At 47.5% G+C, this 20,761-nt stretch overlaps 1 protein-coding gene across 1 annotated transcript in view; it reads left to right on the top strand.

Annotated features, from left to right (window-relative positions):
- Positions 1 to 20,761, top strand: part of CDC20B (cell division cycle 20B) — a 98,725-nt gene that overhangs the window by 55,632 nt on the left and 22,332 nt on the right. Inside the window, exons 5-6 of the mRNA XM_063946513.1 lie at positions 1,680 to 1,776; positions 11,879 to 11,968. Of these exons, the coding sequence (XP_063802583.1) occupies positions 1,680 to 1,776; positions 11,879 to 11,968 (187 nt within the window). The remainder of the gene's footprint in view (positions 1 to 1,679; positions 1,777 to 11,878; positions 11,969 to 20,761) is intronic.

The raw sequence follows: 20,761 nt of genomic DNA, 5'->3' as shown, positions 1-20,761 counted from the left end.
ACAGATTTCGGCCCTATCAATTTTCTTTCAGAAGGAATTGGCTTCTCTCCCAGAAGTCCAGACTTTTGTGAAGGGAGTGCTGCACATCCAGCCTCCTTTTGTGCCCCCAGTGGCACCATGGGACCTTAACGTGGTGTTACAGTTCCTAAAATTTCACTGGTTTGAACCTCTTCAAACAGTGGAATTAAAATTTCTCACTTGGAAGGTGGTCATGTTGTTGGCCTTGGCATCTGCAAGCCGGGTGTCCGAATTGGCGGCCTTGTCTCACAAGAGCCCCTATTTGATTTTCCATGTGGATAGAGCAGAGTTGAGGACTCGTCCTCAGTTTTTGCCTAAGGTGGTTTCTTCATTTCATATGAACCAACCTATTGTGGTGCCTGTGGCTATGGGTGACTTGGAGGACTCCAAGTCCCTGGATGTAGTCACGGCCTTAAAAAATTATGTAACCAGAACGACTCGGGTTAGGAAAACAGAAGCACTGTTTGTCCTGTATGCATCCCACAAAGTTGGCGCTCCTGCTTCGAAGCAGACTATTGCCCACTGGATCTGTAACACGATTCAGCAGGCTCATTCTACGGCTGGATTGACGTTACCAAATTCGGTAAAGGCCCATTCCACTAGGAAGGTGGGCTCTTCTTGGGCGGCTGCCCGAGGCGTCTCGGCTTTACAGCTTTGCCGAGCAGCTACTTGGTCGGGTTCAAACACTTTTGCAAAGTTCTATAAGTTTGATACCCTGGCAGATGAGGACCTCGCGTTTGCTCAATCGGTGCTGCAGAGTCATCCGCACTCTCCCGCCCGGTCTGGAGCTTTGGTATAATCCCCGTGGTCCTTACGGAGTCCCCAGCATCCTCTAGGACGTAAGAGAAAATAAGATTTTAAACCTACCGGTAAATCTTTTTCTCCTAGTCCATAGAGGATGCTGGGCGCCCGTCCCAGTGCGGATATATTTTTGCAAGGCTTGTATATGGTTGTTGCTTACATAAGGGTTATGTTACAGTTAAGATCAGTCGTTGGCTGATGCTGTTTTGTTCATACTGTTAACTGGTTGCGTATATTCCAGGTTATACGGTGTGAATGGTGTGGGCTGGTATGAATCTTGCCCTTAGATTAACAAAAATCCTTTCCTCGTACTGTCTGTCTCCTCTGGGCACAGTTTCTCTAACTGAGGTCTGGAGGAGAGGCATAGAGGGAGGAGCCAGTGCACACCCATCTAAAGTTCTTTATAATGCCCATGTCTCCTGCGGAGCCCGTCTATACCCCATGGTCCTTACGGAGTCCCCAGCATCCTCTACGGACTAGGAGAAAAAGATTTACCGGTAGGTTTAAAATCTTATTATTACAGCCCTCTGTTTCCCCCTTTGATCTATAATTGTAATAATTATAATTTATTAACGTGCAGTAATTACCATTGAAATAGAAATGCCTCTGTCCTTTCAGATATGGGGTGTTATGCAAGTGTAATGGACAGTATTGGGATTTTCAAGAGCGAAGAGACAAATTAGATCCTAGATTTTTCCCAACTGCTCTATGTGCTTATGATCTAAAATTTGAGTAATCTAGGCTGTAATACATGACATGTAATTTAATATGCTTAACATGTTTGGGAAATTCAATATAAAGGAATTAAATATACTCAAATATATATTATAAGTAAACAAACTTAATGATTTAAATCACAGATACAGTTTGGAGCTATAGGAGAATATCAGGGAGGATCATCTAAGGAACATGACAGTAATATCCGAATATGTGAGCGAGGCACGTGTACATTGAGAGGTATTACCCTTCGCACAATGGATGTTTGATTTCCTTGGTGATTATTCTGTTTTCTATATTGCAGATTTAATGATGCTTTTACTGACAGCAACCAACAAAACTATTAGGTCAATCTGATGATTCAGTGGTGGATGCAAGTGCCTGACTGGCGTGGCTTACTGTGCATACTAGGCTGACCATACTAGCCCTTGAAACTGGGACACTCATGAATTACACAGGTTCTGTGGCTGATTAAAACCAAGTGACATGCAGACTTGAAGTCAGCCAGCCACAGAACCTGTGTAACTCATGAGCATCCCAGTTTAAAGGGCTAGTATGGTCAGCCTATGCATACACATCTTTGTGAACATACACCCAGATTTCAGCCATTCCTCTCATCGGTCTGCTGGGTGTGCTGTTGGCAGTGGTGCCAAGAGGGGGTGGGCTATTAACCCAGGCCCAGGTCCCTCCCAAATACATGGCAGCTGCAGCTCCTCTCATCCCAGCATATGCTGCTGTGTGCTGGGCTGCAGTGTGGCCCGGTAGGCGCTTAAAGTACTATTTTTTCTGTATTTTTTTCTAAGTGGCAGGGCCACGCCTCCTGTGATGAGGCCCACACACCCTGCAAAGTATCTGAGCCCGACCAGGCTCTCTACTGCCCTGGCTGTGGGTGCAAGGCCAGAGTTAATCAAGAGTTCAGTTAATGGTTGAAAGGAGGAATAAAAAGATTGAAATATTACAAAGAGCTACTAAAAAAAAAATAGGATTTTGATACCTACCGGTAAATCCTTTTCTCCTAGTCCGTAGAGGGTGCTGGGGTCCACTTCATGACCATGGGGTATAGACGGTTCCGCAGGAGCCATGGGCACTCTTAAGACTTTTCAATGGGTGTGAACTGGCTCCTCCCTCTATGCCCCTCCTCCAGACCTCAGTTATAGGAACTGTGCCCAGGGAGACGGACATTTCGAGGAAAGGATTTACTTTAATACTAGTGGTGAGATACATACCAGCTCACACCTCAACCATGCCGCACAACATGGCATTCAACATAACACATGCCAACAGGCATGAACCAATTACAGTAACATGCTGAAACTAATATAACACAACATGTGTAATTCTAATGAACAAAAAACTGCAGGTAAAGTACGCACTGGGACGGGCTCCCTGCATCCTCTACGGACTAGGAGAAAAGGATTTACCGGTAGGTATCAAAATCCTATTTTCTCATACGTCCTAGAGGATGCTGGGGTCCACTTCATGACCATGAGGTTTATACCAAAGCTCCAGTACGGGCGGGAGAGTGCGGATGACCCTGCAGCACCGATTGACTGAACTTGAGGTCTTCATCGGCCAAGGTGTCAAACTTGTAAAACTTAGCAAATGTGTTTGACCCTGACCAAGTAGATGTTCGGAAAAGTTGTAATGCCGAGACCCCCCGGGCAGCCGCCCAGGATGAGCCCACCTTCCTAGTAGAATGGGCCTTCACCGACATAGGTAACGGCAATCCAGCCGTAGAATGTGCATGCTGAATCGTACCTCTGATCCAGTGCGCAATAGTCTGCTTGGAAGCAGGACACCCAATCCTGTTGGGAGCATACAGGACAAACAGAGCCTCTGTTTTCCGTATCCTAGCTGTTGTAGTGACATAAATTTTCAAAGCTCTAACCGCATCTAGAGACTTTGACTCAGTGAACGTGTCAGTAACCACTGGCACCACAATAGGTTGGTTTATGTGGAAAGATGAAATCACCTTTGGAAGAAAATGTTGGCAAGTTCTCAACTCTACCCTATCTTCATGGAAGACCAGGTAAGGGCTCTTGTGAGACAAAGCCCCCAATTCAGACACCCACCTTGCGGATGCCAATGCCAAAAGCATCACCACTTTCCAAGTGAGAAACTGCAACTCTATCTCTTGTAGAGGCTCAAACCAATCCGATTGAAGGAACTGCAACACCACATTAAGGTCCCATGGTGCCACTGGTGGCACAAATGGAGGCTGGATGTGCAGAACCCCTTTCACGAAGGTCTGAACCTCTGGAAGAGCTGCCAATTGTTTTTGGAAGAAAATTGACAAGGCCGAAATCTGGACCTTGATTGATCCCTATCGAAGGCCCGCCTTCACACCAGCCTGCAGAAAATAGAGAAAACGTCCCAACTCAAACTCTTCCGAAGGAGCCTTCTTGGACTCACACCAAGACACATATTTTCTCCAAATACGGTGGTAATGTTTCGACGTTACTCCTTTCCTGGCCTTAATAAGTGTGGGAATGACTTCCTTTGGAATACCCTTTCGGGCTAGGATCCGGCGCTCAACAGCCATGCCGTCAAACATAGCCTCGGTAAGTCTTGATACATGCACGGCCCCTGCAGCAGCAGGTCCTCGCGAAGAGGAAGAGGCCAAGGATCTTTTATGAGCAACTCCTGAAGATCTGGGTACCAAGCCCTCCTTGGCCAGTCTGGGGCAATGAAGATTGCTCGAACCCTTGTTCTTCTTATGATCCTTAGAACTTTTGGGATCAGCGGAAGTGGAGGGAAGACATACACTGACCGGAACACCCACTGGGTCACTAGAGCATCCACTGCTATTGCTTGAGGGTCTCTCGACCTGGAACAATATTTCTGAAGCTTCTTGTTGAGACGAGATGCCATCATGTCTACTTGAGGAACTCCCCAAAGACTTGTCACCTCTGCGAAGACTTCTTGGTGGAGGCCCCACTCTCCTGGATGGAGATCGTGTCTGCTGAGGAAGTCTGCTTCCCAGTTGTCTACTCCCGGAATGAAAATTGCCGACAGAGCCTTTACATGTCTTTCTGCCCAGAGGAGGATCTTCGTCACCTCTGCCATTGCCGCTCTGCTTTTCGTTTCGCCCTGCCTGTTTATGTACGCGACTGCTGTTACATTGTACGACTGGATCTGCACGGGATGATCTTGAAGAAGATGTACTTCTTGTTGAAGGCCATTGTAAATGGCTCTCAATTCCAGCACGTTTATGTGAAGGCAGGCTTCCTGATTTGACCATTTTCCTTGAAAGCTTTCCCCCTGAGTGACAGCTCTCCAGCCTCGGAGACTTGCGTCCGTGGTTACCTGGACCCAGTACTGAATCCCGAACCTGCGTCCCTCTAGTAGGTGCGAACTATGTAGCCACCACAGGAGCGAAATCCTGGCTTTTGACGACAGGACTATCTTCCAGTGCATGTGTAGGTGGGATCCTGACCACTTGTCCAACAGGTCCCACTGGAATACTCTGGCATGGAACCTGCCAAACTGTATGGCCTCGTAGGCCGCCACCATTTTCCCAAACAACCGAATGCACTGATGGTTTCAATATCTGTTTTACCATTTTCTGGATTTCCAGAGCCTTTTCCACCGGAAGAAATACTCTCTGAACTTCTGTGTCCAGAATCATCCCGAGGAAAGACAATCTTGTTGTCGGTTCCAACTGTGACTTTGGAAACTTTATGATCCAACCATGTTGTTGGAGTATGGACAGGGAGAGTGTGATGTTCTGTAGCAACTGCTCCCTGGATCTCGCCTTTATCAGGAGATCATCCAGATAAGGAATTATATTGACTCCTTTTTTACGAAGGAGGACCATCCTCTCCGCCATCACCATGGTGAATACCGTCGGTGCCGTGGATAGACCGAAAGGCAATGTCTGGAACTGGTAATGGCAATCCTGAACCGCGTATCTCAGATAAGCCTGGTGAAGAGGATAAATGGGAACATGCAGGTAAGCATCCTTTATGTCTACTGACACCATGTAATCCCCCTTCTCCAGACTGGAAATCACTGCCATGAGTGATTCCATCTTGAACTTGAACCGTTTCAAGTAGAGATTCAGATTTTTTAGGTTTAGGATCGGTCTGACCGAGCCGTCCAGCTTCGGAACTACAAAGAGGCTTGAATAAAACCCCTCCCCTTGTTGTGACAAAGGTACCAGGACTACGACCTGATCCCAACATAATTTTTGAATTGCCGCTGTTACTGCCTCTCGTTCTGGAAGAGAAGCTGGCAAGGTCGATTTGAAAAATCGGCATGGGGGAACGTCTTGAAACTCCAGCTTGTACCCCTGGGATGCTATCTGCAAAACCCAGGAGTCCAGGCCAGACTGAATCTAACCTTGGCTGAACAGTTTGATACGTGCCCCCACCCAAGCGGTCTCCCGCAAGGGAGCCCCAGCGTCATGCTGCAGATTTGGCAGAAGTAGGGGTTGACTTCTGCTCCTGGGATCCTGAAGCTGCTGTGGACATCTTTCCCTTTCCCCTTCCCCTACCTGCAAAGAAGGGGGAACCTTTTGCCTTTTTGTATTTATTGGGCGAAAAGGACTGCATGTGAGAGTGATATGTCTTTTTTGCCGGTGCAGGAGCAGAAGGCAGCCGAGACTAACGCTTCTAGCCCATCACCAAATAAGGCCTCACCTTTATATGGGAGAGCCTCCATATTCCGTTTGGAATCTGCATCCGCGTTCCACTGGCGAATCCACAACGCCCGCCGAGCCGATACTGCCATGGTAGCGGCTGTTGAACCCAAGAGTCCAATATCTTTCATTGCCTCTAGCATGTATGCGGCAGCATCTTTGATATTCCCTAACTTAGGGAATATTTAATCTTTATCAATCGTGTCAATTTCCGATGACAGGCTTTCTGACCATTTTTCAATAGCGCGACTCACCCACACGCAAGCAATTGTGGGCCTGAGTAGCGTACCATTGGCAACATAAATGGATTTCAATGTAGTCTCCATTTTGCGGTCTGCCGGCTCCTTTAGTGAAGCTGTGCCAGGTGCAGGGAGAATTACCTTCTTTGTCAACCTGGACAGTGCACTGTCTAATACAGGGGGTGACTCCCATTTTTTTCTGTCCTCCACAGGGAAAGGATAAGCTATCTGAATCCTCTTGGGAATACGAAATTTCTTTTCAGGATTCACCCACACCCATTCAAAGAGAGTATTCAGCTCGTCGGAAGGAGGGAAAGTGACCTTAGATTTCTTTTCTTTATAGAAATAGGCCTTCTCCTGAGGTACAGGAGTGGCTTCCATGACTTCCAGAACCTCCCTTATAGCCACAATCATATATTGTATATTTTTTGCCAATTTATGATCTATTTCCCTGGAGTCACTATCGTCGACACAGGAATCAGTGTCCGTGTCAGTATCAGTATTCACAATATTTGCAATCGGTCTCTTATGTGACCCAGAGGGGTCGCCTGCGGATGGAAGAACAGAACCATGAAACATCACATCTTCCACAGATTTTCTCCAGCATTCTGCATGAGATTCAGACTTATCTAATCTCCTATTGATATGATGCATACTATCACGTATTTCTTTCACCCATGCAGGCTCTTGGAGTGTTGGCAGCGCCACCACATTACAACACTGTGTCCCTAAAATGGCTTCCTCCGGGGAAGAACTCCCTGCCTCAGACATTGTCACACTCGTGCACAACACACACATAGACACACTGGGACTTATAGGGGACAGACCCACAGTAAAATCTGTCAGAGGGACACAGTTTGGGAAGGGCCAGTTCACAACCCCAGCACCAGTATCTAATGCCTGTGAACACAAAATGCCCACTGACATGCAGCGCTGTTTTACACAGTAAACACACTTGTAAAGCACCAAATTCGCTTGTACCCCCCCCCCCCCCTTCCTGTTTTGCACCCTGATACTTGTAGTCAGAAGTGGAGGAGGACCAGCAATGTCTCTGCAGCCTGAGGAGAGAGAGAAAATGGCGCTGAGCAGTGTGCTGGCTGCCTGAGGAAGAAGCTCCGCCCCCACAATGGCGTGTTTTTACCTCAGAGATTTTACATAATATTTATACTGCCGGGGGTAGGGCTTTGGCTGGGCATCTTATGCCCCCTTTTAGGCTGTTTATTTAGGTATTTTGATGCCCAGGCCCCCCCCCCCCAACCCCCCGCGCCCTGCACCCTGCAGTGCCTGTGTGTGTGGGCAGCAATGGCGCGCTGCGCTCCCGCCAGCCGCGCGGTACCTCAGCCGTCACTTTCCTTGATTGAAGATCTATCTTCTTACACTCACCTGTCTTCTGACTTCTGGCTCTGTGAGGGGGGTGACGGCGCGCTGTGGGAGTGAGCATCTAGACACGGCTAGCGTTCAGTACCCTTCAGGAGCTAATGGTGTCCTGTCAGCCAGAAGCAGAGCCATGAAACTCTTCAGGAAGTTGGTTCCTACTTCTGCCCCCTCAGTCCCACGAAGCAGGGAGACTGTTGCCAGCAGTTCTCCCTGAAAATAAAAAACCTAACATAAGTCTTTTCAGGGAAACTCAGTAGAGCTCCCCTGGAGTGCATCCAGTCTGCCTGGGCACATTTCTAAAACTGAGGTCTGGAGGAGGGGCATAGAGGGAGTAGCCAGTTCACACCCATTGAAAAGTCTTAAGAGTGCCCATGGCTCCTGCGAAACCGTCTATACCCCATGGTCATTAAGTGGACCCAGCATCCTCTAGGACAGGGATTTTCAACCTTTTTTTACTCACGGCACACCCCACATAAATCATGTTGCTCAATACATAAATCCTATTGCTCCCCACATAAATCAATTACATTGCTCCCCACATAAATACTATTGCTCCCCACATGAATTATTCACATTGTTTCCCCCATGAATCCTATTGTTCCCCACCGGAAAACTAAAATAACAAATATTAGCCCCTACCGGTCAGCTGTCCTCCTTCCTGTCCCTCAGTGGTGGGGGTTGTTCATAGTGGAGTGCTGCGAATACTGAGCAGCGGGCAGTCGAGCAGGTGTGGATGTGGGTGGGCAAGGAAAGCTGTGTATGCAGGCAGGAACTGGAAGATGTGTATGCAGGCGGGTGAGCTGGCTGGGTGGTGAGATTGGTGGCCGTGACCTATTATATCACACCGCCGTGTCTTGAAGGCATAGGTCACGGCCGGAGCATGCAGGGACGTGCAGTCAGGGGAGGCAGGGGAGGCAGTGCCTCCCCTGTCATTAATGATTAAGATAATACAAAGAAGATGCATATGACACATATTCTGTGTCATATGTATCTTCTTAATATTATTCTTAGGATTGCTCCCCTCTGTATGTGTTTGGGAGGCACCGATCGTGGTGCCTCCCGTTGTCACTGGGGAAAGTATGGGAGCGGGGGGCGGGCACGGGCGGGGACTAGCCTTGGGCTGTAAAAGCCCATTGAAAACATATGGGAAAGCGGCACCATTAGTGGTGCCGCTTTCATACAGGGACGTGCTTTCAACCTATGAAAGCACGTCCCTGTCAGTGAGGCCACAGTGATTGGCCAGCGGATCCGTCACTGGATCCGCTGTCAATCACTGTGTGTGCGACGCTGGCGGAGGAGGTGCGGGCGGCTGGATGTGACGATGGTGCGGGCGGCGGGATGCGGCGGCGGTGCCGGTTGCGGCGGCGGTGCGGCGGCGGAAATGTACCTTTACCCAGCAGAGTTTGGCAGCGGAGCGGTTCCAGTTTCAAAAATGGCGCCTCAGCGTCATTTTTGAAATTCAAGATGGCCGCCGCGAGCCAATCACGGCTCGCCGCGTCATCGCCCCGCCCCCGCCGGCTGACTTATATAAGTCAGCGCGAGGCGGAGGAGAGTCAGTCCGACGGCGGAGGAGAAGCTGTGAAGAGCTCCTGAAGAAAGAAGACGCCGCTAGTCCTGCCTGGGCGGCGGCTATGCAAAAGAGCTTAGCAGCCGCCGCCCACCAGGTGAAGACGCTGGAAGCCCTGGGGAGGTGGCGCCCCCCCCAGGTGAAGACGCGGAAGCCCTGGGAAGGCGGCGGCCACGCAAAAGAGCTTAAAGGCCGCCGCCCCCAGGTGAAGGTCCGGTTTAATAAAGCTTATTTTCAAGATGTGTGGTGTTTTTATTTTAATATTTTCTTTACAGGTGGACTACAGGTGCCAGCGGGCCCTTTATGTCCGGGCATGCTGGCACTTGTGGTTCTCCAAGTGCCAGCATGCTGGGGCAGGCTTGCTGGGACCTGTAGGCTACCTGTAAAGAACAATATTACTATTCTTTGCAGGAGGACTACAGGTGCCAGCAGGTCCTTTATGTCCGGGCATGCTGGCACTTGTGGTTCTCCAAGTGCCAGCATGCTGGGGCAGGCTTGCTGGGACCTGTAGGCCAACTGTAAAGAACAATATTAACACAATGAACCCCGCACCCACCGCCACCAGGGGTGTGGTGCATAGCACTGGGCTATCAGCCCAGTGCTGGTTATTGCTCGGGAGGGGGGGACCCCATTTTTATTTTTTGGGGTTCCCACTTTCCGAGGAATCCCCAACCCTGGGCTGACTGGCTGGGGGGGCAGTTTAATGTTATGGCAGGGGGACCCCACACTGAGTGTCTCCCCTGCTATGGCATTACTCCCCCTGGCTGGTTCTGCCTAGTGCTGGTTTTACTGATGTGTCGGGGGACCACACTTTTTTTTTTTCGGAGTGGGGGGGGGGGGGTTGGAGGGCTTGTTAGCTGCCAGTGCCTCCCCAACCAGTGACCTCACCGCACGTCACTGGGAGCATGACTAATCCTCTAAGAAGAGCCCGTGTCAACAGTTCACTCTGTAGATGCAGGAAGCTGCTCTGGCTCCGCGGCACACCTTGCAACTGGTCTGTGCCGCGGCACACTGGTTGAAAGAGCCTGCTCTAGGACGTATGAGAAAAGAGATTTTGTGTGACTGTGCTTGGTGTGTTTAACATGAGAGGATGAATGACTGTAAATTATGAAAACATTACTGTCTCTATTACTCACATTTACCATGATTTGTATAGTCGTAGGAACACAAAGCAGTTATTTGCGGTGGATCTTTTTACTACATAAGATCTATCAGCATTCAGCTGATTTATGTTACTAAAAACAAAATCCATTTTTTTTCCCAGTCAAATTCCTGCCTGTATTTCATTCACTAACCTTATCTAACCAACCTTATCTAGACAACAGCTCTTATTGATCAACTTTTAACTGTTGACAGCCTGGGTACAGCACCCCCTGTGCCAGCGCATGTGATGTCATGATGTTACACAGCAAGCCCAGGGGGAGCACTTACTCTAATGCACCTTTTCTTTTAAATGCCTCAGAGTTTTAGATGTGATATCTTGAAATAAAATGCTAATTAAATAGTAACTTAAGTTTCTTTTTTATGCACCTATAGCGTGCTTCAGAATTTATTTAAAAAGAGTTTAGGAAATGTCACATACAGCAAATAAATATATTGCTCAAAACACTTAAATACACATTTTGTAGTAAATAGGTTTTAACAATGTCAAAATTCAAATGTAGACATGTACGCATACCCTCAAGTGTGCAGCAATGTAAGACTGCAGTGTTCATGGGTTTTATTGAGTTACAGTATATGGGAACACTCATTAAGGACATATACATGTATGAAGCAGTGAAAAGAATGTAGAAGTGAGCCAGTAAAGAAGTTACCCATGGCAACCAATCAGCTGCTATGTATAATTTTAGAGAATGCACTTGATAAATGTTACTTCAGAGCGGATTGGTTGCCATGGGTAACTTCTTTACTGGCTCACTTCTCCAGTCTTTTCCCTGCATCATACATAATAATACAGTATGATACAGAAGGATTTGAAAACACTTATAATGAGTACAATGTTTTGGTCATACAGTACTTCTAACAGGAACATTTGTTAATGCCCATGCACACTAGCTGTCAAAGACACTGGGGGTAATTCAGACCTGATCAACCAGGCACGTCGCACAGGTACAAAGCGGATCGCGCTCAGCGATGGGTTTTACGAAGAATCCATTCGCACAGGCGATCGCAAGAAGATTGACAGGAAGAAGCCGTTTGTGGGTGGCAACTGACCATTTTCTGGGAGTGGTTGGAAAAACGCAGGCGTGTCCAAGTGTTTGCAGGGAGGGTTCCTGGCGTCAATTCCGGTCTCGGACAGGCTGATGTGATTGCAGCGGCTGAGTAAGTCCTGGGCTATGCATAGACTGCACAAGATCTGTTCATACAGCTCCGCTACACATGCGTTCACACACTTGCAAAGTGAAAATACACTCCCCTATGGGCGACGACTATGTGTTCGCAGCAGTGCAAAAAACCCCTAGCGAGCGATCAGGTCTGAATTAGGCCTCTGACTTCTGTTATTATTATGTTTCTGTTTAGATTGTCAACAATGTAAGATAAAAATCTCCGCTGATACCCACTTGCAGCCAGAAGTGAGACTCCACGTGACTGGGCTGCGGAATGATTACTGTAAGTTCCTGTAAGTTGCTTTTCATTTTTACATTATTAGTATTATAGCTACTACTATTATTATTTATCCGAGAGTGGTATGATTTGTCGACATTCAGAATGTTGACATTCATTATGTCAACACGATAATGTCGACATGTTGTAATTGTCAACATTCAGTGTGTTGACATGCTCAGAAAGAGGAAAGTTATCATGTTGACAATGACATAATGTCGACATTTTCAAAATAATAACAGTGTGAATGTCAACAGTCACAGTGTTGGGATGGTAACGGGATCCCGGTGCTTGGGATGCCGGCAGTCAGAATACCGACAGCGGCATTGCGACGCTCAGGATCCCATCACCTACTAGGTAAGTATGGTACCCCTAATCCCTATCCTCCCTAACCCTCCTTACCGGCAGCCTAACCATAACCCTCCACGGTGGTGCCTAACCCTAACCCTCCCCGCAGCGTAAACCCAGTGCTATTTTTCAGCAGGAACTCAGGCACAGATTTATCAAGCCTTGGAGAGTGATAAATTGCATCAACTGTCATTTTTCAAACACAGCCTGTAACATGACGGTTAGGAGCTGATTGGTTGGTACTTTATCACCGTGCAATTTATCACTCTCCAAGGCTTGATAAATCTGGGCCTTAGTTCCTGAACCTCTCATTACATATGACATAATCGGGAACTGGGTTCCTAAACCTGTCCTGGGCCAAAATGTATTTTCCATAAGATAAGTTTTGATTTAAAGTCCATTTTGAGTGCCTTCTTTTATTTATTTATCTATCTATCTATCTATCTATCTATCTATCTATCTATCTATCTATCTATCCATCTACAACTTTTTCGATAGCTCTACCCACAGCCCCGTAGTTCCTGAACCTATTTTTCCAGAAAAATAGTACTGCCTAAACCTAACCCTCCCCGGTGATGACTAACCCTAACCCCCCCTCCCAGTTTAAACCTCACCCCATCACCCCCCATCCCCCGGCTTACCTCTCTGCAGTCCCAGCAGATGTTTGTTTGGGATCCAGAATTTTGGTATTCTGGCGCCAACGTTGCGATCCATTCACGCCAGCCTGTCATATATTGGTTTTAATTAGATTCCTGACATTTTTTAGACTGCATGCAGAGGAAGAGTCCTGCACAAATGTATATTAGAATGTCAGATGGGTGGTGGCTTCTTGGGGCGCGGTCCCCCTGGACTGCTGTGGCTGGTCAGCCTCAGGAGCAACATAGGGTAACATTTCCTTTCATCCCTATTGTGTGTGTTGTTTCAATGTAACTCATTTCCCACCTTCAGTTCTCACTACTTTATTTCTCACCGCATTACCTCTCACTATTTCTCTGACGTCCTAAGTGGATGCTGGGACTCCGTAAGGACCATGGGGAATAGCGGCTCCGCAGGAGACTGGGCACAACTAAAGAAAGCTTTAGGACTACCTGGTGTGCACTGACTCCTCCCACTATGACCCTCCTCCAGACCTCAGTTAGAATCTTGTGCCCGGCTGAGCTGGATGCACACTAGGGGCTCTCCTGAGCTTCTAGAAAAGAAAGTATATTTTAGGTTTTTTATTTTCAGTGAGATCTGCTGGAAACAGACTCACTGCTACGAGGGACTAAGGGGAGAAGAAGCGAACCTACCTGACTGGAGATAGTTTGGGCTTCTTAGGCTACTGGACACCATTAGCTCCAGAGGGATCGAACACAGGACCCGACCTCGATCGTTCGGTCCCGGAGCCGCGCCGCCGTCCCCCTTACAGAGCCAGAAGCATGAAGATGGTCCTGAAAATCGGCGGCAGAAGACTTCGGTCTTCAACAAGGTAGCGCACAGCACTGCAGCTGTGCGCCATTGCTCCTCATGCACACCTCACACTCCGGTCACTGATGGGTGCAGGGCGCTGGGGGGGGGGGGGGGGGGCGCCCTGAGCAGCAATATTAAACACCTTGGCTGGCAAATCTACACAATATATAGCCCCAGAGGCTATATATGTGTAAAATACCCCTGCCAGAGATCCATAAAAAGCGGGAGAAAGTCAGCCGAAAAAGGGGCGGGGCAATCTCCCTCAGCACACTGGCGCCATTTGTTCTTCACAGTGCAGCTGGAAGACAGCTCCCCAGGCTCTCCCCTGTAGTTTTCAGGCTCAAAGGGTTAAAAAGAGAGGGGGGGCACTAAATTTAGGCGCAATATTGTGTATACAAGCAGCTATTGGGGAAAAAATCACTCAGTTATAGTGTTAATCCCTGCATTATATATAGCTCTGGTGTGTGCTGGCATACTCTCTCTCTGTCTCCCCAAAGGACTTTGTGGGGTCCTGTCCTCAGTCAGAGCATTCCCTGTGTGTGTGTGGTGTGTCGGTACGGCTGTGTCGACATGTTTGAGGAGGAAGGTTATGTGGAGGCGGAGCAGATGCCGATAAATGTGATGTAGCCCCCTGGGGGGCCGACACCAGAGTGGATGGATAGGTGGAAGGTATTAACCGACAGTGTCAACTCCTTACATAAAAGGCTGGATGACGTAACAGCTATGGGACAGCCGGCTTCTCAGCCCGCGCCTGCCCAGGCGTCTCAAAGGCCATCAGGGGCTCAAAAACGCCCGCTACCTCAGATGGCAGACACAGATGTCGACACGGAGTATGACTCCAGTGTCGACGAGGTTGAGACATATACACAATCCACTAGGAACATCCGTTGCATGATCTCGGCAATGAAAAATGTGTTACACATTTCTGACATTAACCCAGATACCACAAAAAAAAAAAAAAAAAAAAAGGGGTTTTATGTTTGGGGAGAAAAAGCAGACAGTGTTTTGTTCCCCCATCAGATGAGTGAATGAAGTGTGTGAAGAAGCGTGGGTTCTCCCGATAAGAAACTGGTAATTTCTAAAAAGTTACTGATGGCGTACCCTTTCCCGCCAGAGGATAGGTCACGTTGGGAGAATATCTAGAGATGAGCGGGTTCGGTTTCTCTGAATCCGAACCCGCCAGAACTTCATGGTTTTTTTCACGGGTCCGAGCGACTCGGATCTTCCCGCCTTGCTCGGTTAACCCGAGCGCGCCCGAACGTCATCATGACGCTGTCGGATTCTCGCGAGGCTCGGATTCTATCGCGAGACTCGGATTCTATATAAGGAGCCGCGCGTCGCCGCCATTTTCACACGTGCATTGAGATTGATAGGGAGAGGACGTGGCTGGCGTCCTCTCCGTTTAGAATAGATTAGAGAGACACTTGATTTACTAATTTTGGGGAGCATTAGGAGTACTCAGTACAGTGCAGAGTTTTGCTGATAGTGACCAGTGACCACCAGTTTTATTTATAATCCGTTCTCTGCCTGAAAAAAGCGATACACAGCACACAGTGACTCAGTCACATACCATATCTGTGTGCACTGCTCAGGCTCAGGCCAGTGTGCTGCATCATCTATTATCTATATATAAATAATATTATATATATCTGTCTGACTGCTCAGCTCACACAGCTTATAATTGTGGGGGAGACTGGGGAGCACTACTGCAGTGCCAGTTATAGGTTATAGCAGGAGCCAGGAGTACATAATATATTATATAGTGAGTGACCACCAGACACACAGTGCAGTTTATTTAATATATCCGTTCTCTGCCTGAAAAAAGCGATACACACAGTGACTCAGTCAGTCACATACCATATCTGTGTGCACTGCTCAGGCTCAGGCCAGTGTGCTGCATCATCTATATATATTATATATCTGTCTGACTGCTCAGCTCACACAGCTTATAATTGTGGGGGAGACTGGGGAGCACTACTGCAGTGCCAGTTATAGGTTATAGCAGGAGCCAGGAGTACATAATATTATATTAAAATTAAACAGTGCACACTTTTGCTGCAGGAGTGCCACTGCCAGTGTGACTAGTGACCAGTGACCTGACCACCAGTATATATAATATTAGTAGTATACTATCTCTTTATCAACCAGTCTATATTAGCAGCAGACACAGTACAGTGCGGTAGTTCACGGCTGTGGCTACCTCTGTGTCGGCACTCGGCAGCCCGTCCATAATTGTATATACCACCTAACCGTGGTTTTTTTTTCTTTCTTTATACATACATACTAGTTACGAGTATACTATCTCTTTATCAACCAGTCTATATATTAGCAGCAGACACAGTACAGTGCGGTAGTTCACGGCTGTGGCTACCTCTGTGTCGGCACTCGGCAGCCCGTCCATAATTGTATATACCACCTAACCGTGGTTTTTTTTTCTTTCTTTATACATACATACTAGTTACGAGTATACTATCTCTTTATCAACCAGTCTATATATTAGCAGCAGACACAGTACAGTGCGGTAGTTCACGGCTGTGGCTACCTCTGTGTCGGCACTCGGCAGCCCGTCCATAATTGTATATACCACCTAACCGTGGTTTTTTTTTCTTTCTTTATACATACATACTAGTTACGAGTATACTATCTCTTTATCAACCAGTCTATATTAGCAGCAGACACAGTACAGTGCGGTAGTTCACGGCTGTGGCTACCTCTGTGTCGGCACTCGGCAGCCCGTCCATAATTGTATATACCACCTAACCGTGGTTTTTTTTTCTTTCTTTATACATACATACTAGTTACGAGTATACTATCTCTTTATCAACCAGTCTATATATTAGCAGCAGACACAGTACAGTGCGGTAGTTCACGGCTGTGGCTACCTCTGTGTCGGCACTCGGCAGCCCGTCCATAATTGTATATACCACCTAACCGTGGTTTTTTTTTCTTTCTTTATACATACATACTAGTTACGAGTATACTATCTCTTTATCAACCAGTCTATATATTAGCAGCAGACACAGTACAGTGCGGTAGTTCACGGCTGTGGCTACCTCTGTGTCGGCACTCGGCAGCCCGTCCATAATTGTATATACCACCTAACCGTGGTTTTTTTTTCTTTCTTTATACATACATACTAGTTACGAGTATACTATCTCTTTATCAACCAGTCTATATATTAGCAGCAGACACAGTACAGTGCGGTAGTTCACGGCTGTGGCTACCTCTGTGTCGGCACTCGGCAGCCCGTCCATAATTGTATATACCACCTAACCGTGGTTTTTTTTTCTTTCTTTATACATACATACTAGTTACGAGTATACTATCTCTTTATCAACCAGTCTATATTAGCAGCAGACACAGTACAGTGCGGTAGTTCACGGCTGTGGCTACCTCTGTGTCGGCACTCGGCAGCCCGTCCATAATTGTATATACCACCTAACCGTGGTTTTTTTTTCTTTCTTTATACATACATACTAGTTACGAGTATACTATCTCTTTATCAACCAGTCTATATATTAGCAGCAGACACAGTACAGTGCGGTAGTTCACGGCTGTGGCTACCTCTGTGTCGGCACTCGGCAGCCCGTCCATAATTGTATATACCACCTAACCGTGGTTTTTTTTTCTTTCTTTATACATACATACTAGTTACGAGTATACTATCTCTTTATCAACCAGTCTATATATTAGCAGCAGACACAGTACAGTGCGGTAGTTCACGGCTGTGGCTACCTCTGTGTCGGCACTCGGCAGCCCGTCCATAATTGTATATACCACCTAACCGTGGTTTTTTTTTCTTTCTTTATACATACATACTAGTTACGAGTATACTATCTCTTTATCAACCAGTCTATATATTAGCAGCAGACACAGTACAGTGCGGTAGTTCACGGCTGTGGCTACCTCTGTGTCAGCACTCGGCAGCCCGTCCATAATTGTATATACCACCTAACCGTGGTTTTTTTTTTCTTTCTTTATACATACATACTAGTTACGAGTATACTATCTCTTTATCAACCAGTCTATATTAGCAGCAGACACAGTACAGTGCGGTAGTTCACGGCTGTGGCTACCTCTGTGTCGGCACTCGGCAGCCCGTCCATAATTGTATATACCACCTAACCGTGGTTTTTTTTTCTTTCTTTATACATACATACTAGTTACGAGTATACTATCTCTTTATCAACCAGTCTATATATTAGCAGCAGACACAGTACAGTGCGGTAGTTCACGGCTGTGGCTACCTCTGTGTCGGCACTCGGCAGCCCGTCCATAATTGTATATACCACCTAACCGTGTTTTTTTTTTCTTTCTTTATACATACATACTAGTTACGAGTATACTATCTCTTTATCAACCAGTCTATATATTAGCAGCAGACACAGTACAGTGCGGTAGTTCACGGCTGTGGCTACCTCTGTGTCGGCACTCGGCAGCCCGTCCATAATTGTATACTAGTATCCAATCCATCCATCTCCATTGTTTACCTGAGGTGCCTTTTAGTTGTGCCTATTAAAATATGGAGAACAAAAATGTTGAGGTTCCAAAATTAAGGAAAGATCAAGATCCACTTCCACCTCGTGCTGAAGCTGCTGCCACTAGTCATGGCCGAGACGATAAAATGCCAGCAACGTCGTCTGCCAAGGCCGATGCCCAATGTCATAGTACAGAGCATGTCAAATCCAAAACACCAAATATCAGTAAAAAAAGGACTCCAAAACCTAAAATAAAATTGTCGGAGGAGAAGCGTAAACTTGCCAATATGCCATTTACCACACGGAGTGGCAAGGAACGGCTGAGGCCCTGGCCTATGTTCATGGCTAGTGGTTCAGCTTCACATGAGGATGGAAGCACTCAGCCTCTCGCTAGAAAAATGAAAAGACTCAAGCTGGCAAAAGCAGCACAGCAAAGAACTGTGCATTCTTCGAAATCCCAAATCCACAAGGAGAGTCCAATTGTGTCGGTTGCGATGCCTGACCTTCCCAACACTGGACGTGAAGAGCATGCGCCTTCCACCATTTGCACGCCCCCTGCAAGTGCTGGAAGGAGCACCCGCAGTCCAGTTCCTGATAGTCAGATTGAAGATGTCAGTGTTGAAGTACACCAGGATGAGGAGGATATGGGTGTTGCTGGCGCTGGGGAGGAAATTGACCAGGAGGATTCTGATGGTGAGGTGGTTTGTTTAAGTCAGGCACCCGGGGAGACACCTGTTGTCCGTGGGAGGAATATGGCCGTTGACATGCCAGGTGAAAATACCAAAAAAATCAGCTCTTCGGTGTGGAGGTATTTCACCAGAAATGCGGACAACAGGTGTCAAGCCGTGTGTTCCCTTTGTCAAGCTGTAATAAGTAGGGGTAAGGACGTTAACCACCTCGGAACATCCTCCCTTATACGTCACCTGCAGCGCATTCATAATAAGTCAGTGACAAGTTCAAAAACTTTGGGTGACAGCGGAAGCAGTCCACTGACCAGTAAATCCCTTCCTCTTGTAACCAAGCTCACGCAAACCACCCCACCAACTCCCTCAGTGTCAATTTCCTCCTTCCCCAGGAATGCCAATAGTCCTGCAGGCCATGTCACTGGCAATTCTGACGAGTCCTCTCCTGCCTGGGATTCCTCCGATGCATCCTTGCGTGTAACGCCTACTGCTGCTGGCGCTGCTGTTGTTGCCGCTGGGAGTCGATGGTCATCCCAGAGGGGAAGTCGTAAGCCCACTTGTACTACTTCCAGTAAGCAATTGACTGTTCAACAGTCCTTTGCGAGGAAGATGAAATATCACAGCAGTCATCCTACTGCAAAGCGGATAACTGAGTCCTTGACAACTATGTTGGTGTTAGACGTGCGTCCGGTATCCGCCGTTAGTTCACAGGGAACTAGACAATTTATTGAGGCAGTGTGCCCCCGTTACCAAATACCATCTAGGTTCCACTTCTCTAGGCAGGCGATACCGAGAATGTACACGGACGTCAGAAAAAGACTCACCAGTGTCCTAAAAAATGCAGTTGTACCCAATGTCCACTTAACCACGGACATGTGGACAAGTGGAGCAGGGCAGGGTCAGGACTATATGACTGTGACAGCCCACTGGGTAGATGTATGGACTCCCGCCGCAAGAACAGCAGCGGCGGCACCAGTAGCAGCATCTCGCAAACGCCAACTCTTTCCTAGGCAGGCTACGCTTTGTATCACCGCTTTCCAGAATACGCACACAGCTGAAAACCTCTTACGGCAACTGAGGAAGATCATCGCGGAATGGCTTACCCCAATTGGACTCTCCTGTGGATTTGTGGCATCGGACAACGCCAGCAATATTGTGTGTGCATTAAATATGGGCAAATTCCAGCACGTCCCATGTTTTGCACATACCTTGAATTTGGTGGTGCAGAATTTTTTAAAAAACGACAGGGGCGTGCAAGAGATGCTGTCGGTGGCCAGAAAAATTGCGGGACACTTTCGGCGTACAGGCACCACGTACAGAAGACTGGAGCACCACCAAAAACTACTGAACCTGCCCTGCCATCATCTGAAGCAAGAAGTGGTAACGAGGTGGAATTCAACCCTCTATATGCTTCAGAGGTTGGAGGAGCAGCAAAAGGCCATTCAAGCCTATACAATTGAGCACGATATAGTAGGTGGAATGCACCTGTCTCAAGTGCAGTGGAGAATGATTTCAACGTTGTGCAAGGTTCTGATGCCCTTTGAACTTGCCACACGTGAAGTCAGTTCAGACACTGCCAGCCTGAGTCAGGTCATTCCCCTCATCAGGCTTTTGCAGAAGAAGCTGGAGGCATTGAAGAAGGAGCTAAAAGGGAGCGATTCCGCTAGGCATGTGGGACTTGTGGATGCAGCCCTTAATTCGCTTAACAAGGATTCACGGGTGGTCAATCTGTTGAAATCAGAGCACTACATTTTGGCCACCGTGCTCGATCCTAGATTTAAAGCCTACCTTGGATCTCTCTTTCCGGCAGACACAGGTCTGCTGGGGTTGAAAGACCTGCT

Source organism: Pseudophryne corroboree, chromosome 1 (assembly GCF_028390025.1).
Source record: "Pseudophryne corroboree isolate aPseCor3 chromosome 1, aPseCor3.hap2, whole genome shotgun sequence".
NCBI lineage: Eukaryota > Metazoa > Chordata > Amphibia > Anura > Myobatrachidae > Pseudophryne > Pseudophryne corroboree.
The sequence above is the reverse complement of the archived record's forward strand: the minus strand, read 5'-3'. Positions and strand labels throughout refer to the sequence as shown.